The sequence below is a fragment of the Tupaia chinensis genome, unplaced genomic scaffold, assembly GCF_000334495.1.
Source record: "Tupaia chinensis unplaced genomic scaffold, TupChi_1.0 Scaffold000511_1, whole genome shotgun sequence".
Classification (NCBI taxonomy): domain Eukaryota; kingdom Metazoa; phylum Chordata; class Mammalia; order Scandentia; family Tupaiidae; genus Tupaia; species Tupaia belangeri.
The window spans coordinates 761,052-763,957 of record NW_006160024.1 but is presented as its reverse complement, the minus strand read 5'-3'; the positions used below and the strand labels follow the sequence as shown (position 1 = coordinate 763,957).

General features: G+C 42.2%; 1 protein-coding gene across 1 annotated transcript in view; it reads right to left on the bottom strand.

Moving 5' to 3' along the window:
* ACOXL (acyl-CoA oxidase like) overlaps positions 1–2,906 on the bottom strand; it is a 391,620-nt gene that overhangs the window by 118,929 nt on the left and 269,785 nt on the right. The window contains exon 14 of the mRNA XM_027774989.1: positions 1,793–1,904. Coding sequence (XP_027630790.1) covers positions 1,793–1,904 — 112 coding nt within the window. The remainder of the gene's footprint in view (positions 1–1,792; positions 1,905–2,906) is intronic.

Below are 2,906 nucleotides of genomic sequence, written 5' to 3'. Positions count from 1 at the left end.
ATCACCCCCCAGAGGGGATGGCCACGCCGCAATCCCTTCTCCTCCATTCTCCTCTCGGGATCTTGGGCACACATGCACAAGCGCCTGGCGTGGGTTTTAAGCCACCAGGTCCAGGATGCGAACCGCGGTCAACTACATGGGAGTCCAGCAACATAGCCATTACACTAACTACTGGTTCCCCCAGCGTGTTTTTTCAAGCCATCAAGTTCAGGACTTGAACCACACAATCAGTCATGTGGGGTCCAGCGCCTTAACCACCATGCCACCAGCTGATCTAGGATTTTCTTTTCTTTCCTTTTTTTTTTTTTTGACATGAAGGAAAGCTGTTTTCTATTATGATTGTGATTATTTGTTTTGCTCCTGCCATTTCAGCCTTTTTGAGGAATGTTTGTAAGGTTGTCTTTCTACCATTTGTGCTCTGTCACTATTATCTTGTCTTACCATTTCATTTTCAGCCTTTCTTCTACGTCTTTGGCAAGCTGGTTTGCAGATCACATCTTCTCCACTGTTCATCCCGCTCAGTAGTGCAGCTACAGCAGTTTGACCTTTCAGCTGGCTCCGTATTGGAAAAGGATGGCGGATGTGGAGTGAACCAACTAGAATGTGCCTTTGGAATCTGGCAGAGCCTCACCTCGTCTATGCCTGTCAGGTGGACTGACTTAAATGACTCTCAGCCCAGCTCCCTGTCGGTTCTCATCCAATGTACCTCTGTGATGTGTGTGTGTGTGTGTGTGTGTGGATGGAGAGGGGTCTTGACTGCTTGGTGCTTCCAGGGCTCTTCTGCCTCCACAACATTCCCTAAGACAACACCCATCCCTGTGCACCACATATCTCCTCCTTTCTATCCCTCTGCGCCGTACTGGGAGACATGACCTTAAACTTGGTATACAAATAGCTGAACTGGAGGTAGCAGGTGGCATGGTGGTTAAGGAACTGGACTCCTACTGCGTGATCGACCATGGTTCTAGTCCTGGACTTAGCAGCTTGTAAATCCTGCCAGGCTCATGTGTGTGCAAGCCCAGAATCCCAAGATGAGAATGGAAAAGGGATTGTGGTATGCCCATCCTCCCTAGGGGGATGATATGTCACTTTCCCTCCCTCTGTCTGTTTTGGCAAGTACGCACACCCTATGGCAAAAACCTTAAATTTTTTTTAAAAAAGAGAGAGAGATGAACTGAAGGGAGCATTGCAGGGACTCAGTTCTGTTCTCTGGAACCTAATTCCCACACAGAAAAGGAGCAGCAGCTCTGAGCCCCTGAACTAAGATAGACTGGAATGAGCAAACTTCCTGAGGTTTTGTTGGCCATCCATGCTGGGTCAGAAATGAAACAGCAGTGCTGGGTTGGAGGCAAAGGTCCCTCAAACCAAACCACAGGCACCGTACTTGGTGGAAAGCCCCCCTTGACTTCTAATCAACACCCATGCAAAGTTTTATGTTTTTGCAAAGTTTCTTGGGTCTTTTACTAGGAAACAGGGCATTTCAGACTATTTTCTCCTCAGATACTGTATTCATTGTACATATAAAGACAAGGAGTTTTCAATCCTGATAAGGGCTGAAAATTGCTGCAGTCATCAATGCCCATGACAGCTGAATGATGCTCATGGATGGAAGTCAAATCGAGGCTTCCAGAGCCAAGCTACGCTATCATGCAAAGTGGCCTGCAGAAACTCCAGTCATTTCCAGAAATGTGTAATTAATCAGTTATCCCCTACTAAATTCAGCAGGTAGTTCACCAGTGAGGACGCATGTTAAACACACATCAAAAAGAAATATAACATAGTGTATCTTTACCTTGTGATAAATTCTGGTCACCAAACTCCGCTGAAGAACCCTTTCACGAAAATTCACTGCTTTCAACAGAAAGGCAAGACTACCGACAGTGTCCGTGTGAAATGCCAGGAAACTGAGGGGAAAACACAGAGACTATCGTTATTATTTTTGAAAGAAATACAAGAGGGTTGTTTTTCAAAAAGAATTTTCTTACCATAGAAATGTAATTTAAATAAACATAATCTCCCTATCCCATCTCTCACTGGCTGTGTTCATGCTTCTTTTCGGTATTTTTCTGAAGACTGCTTGGCTCTAGTTTATTCTATATGGTTGTCCTTGTGGTATAGAGATAACTCGATGCCCTGCTTTTTCCACTTACTGTTGTATTATAAGTAATGTTGAATAATCCACATAATCTTTCTTCACTAACAACTATATGATTTCCATCAAGTGAATTTATTCTGATTTACTCAGCCACTATTGGTTTTTTTTTAATAATTATTACTTAATTTAATAATAGTAGTCCGATATATCTGATACAAAGTATTTGTCATGAAGTAAATACATTGTGTGTGGAACTATGCCAAGTATTGGCTGTGAGTTATCCAATAGTCTCAAGACTTTTAGGATGCAGATACTCTAATTACATAAAGCACACTTCAAGAAGTTGAGGCCCAGGACATGACTCTAAGTTTAAATAAAATTCAGATTAAATTCAAATGTGCATCATGAGTCATCAGAAAAATTCTAACCAAAAACCACCATGCCATAGCACTATACATTCACCAGAACTACTAACATTAAACACACCGATATCGAAAATGCTGAGGAGGCTATGGAGCAACCGGAATGCTTGCACTTGTTGATGAGATTGTAAAATGGTATAGTCACTTTGGAAGAAGCTTCCCCAGTTTTTCAGAAAACTAAACAACTGTATACTTTGTGAGTTAGCTCATACTTTTACTGTTTGCCTCAGAGAAATAAAAATATACGTTCACAAAAGACTCCTGTGAAAATGTTCATGGAGTTCCTACTCATTGGAGTAAAAAACTGGAAACTTCCCAGGTGTCTATTCATCAGTAAGAGAATGGAAAACAAGTCCTATTATAGTTGTAAAACAGACTGTTACTCAGCA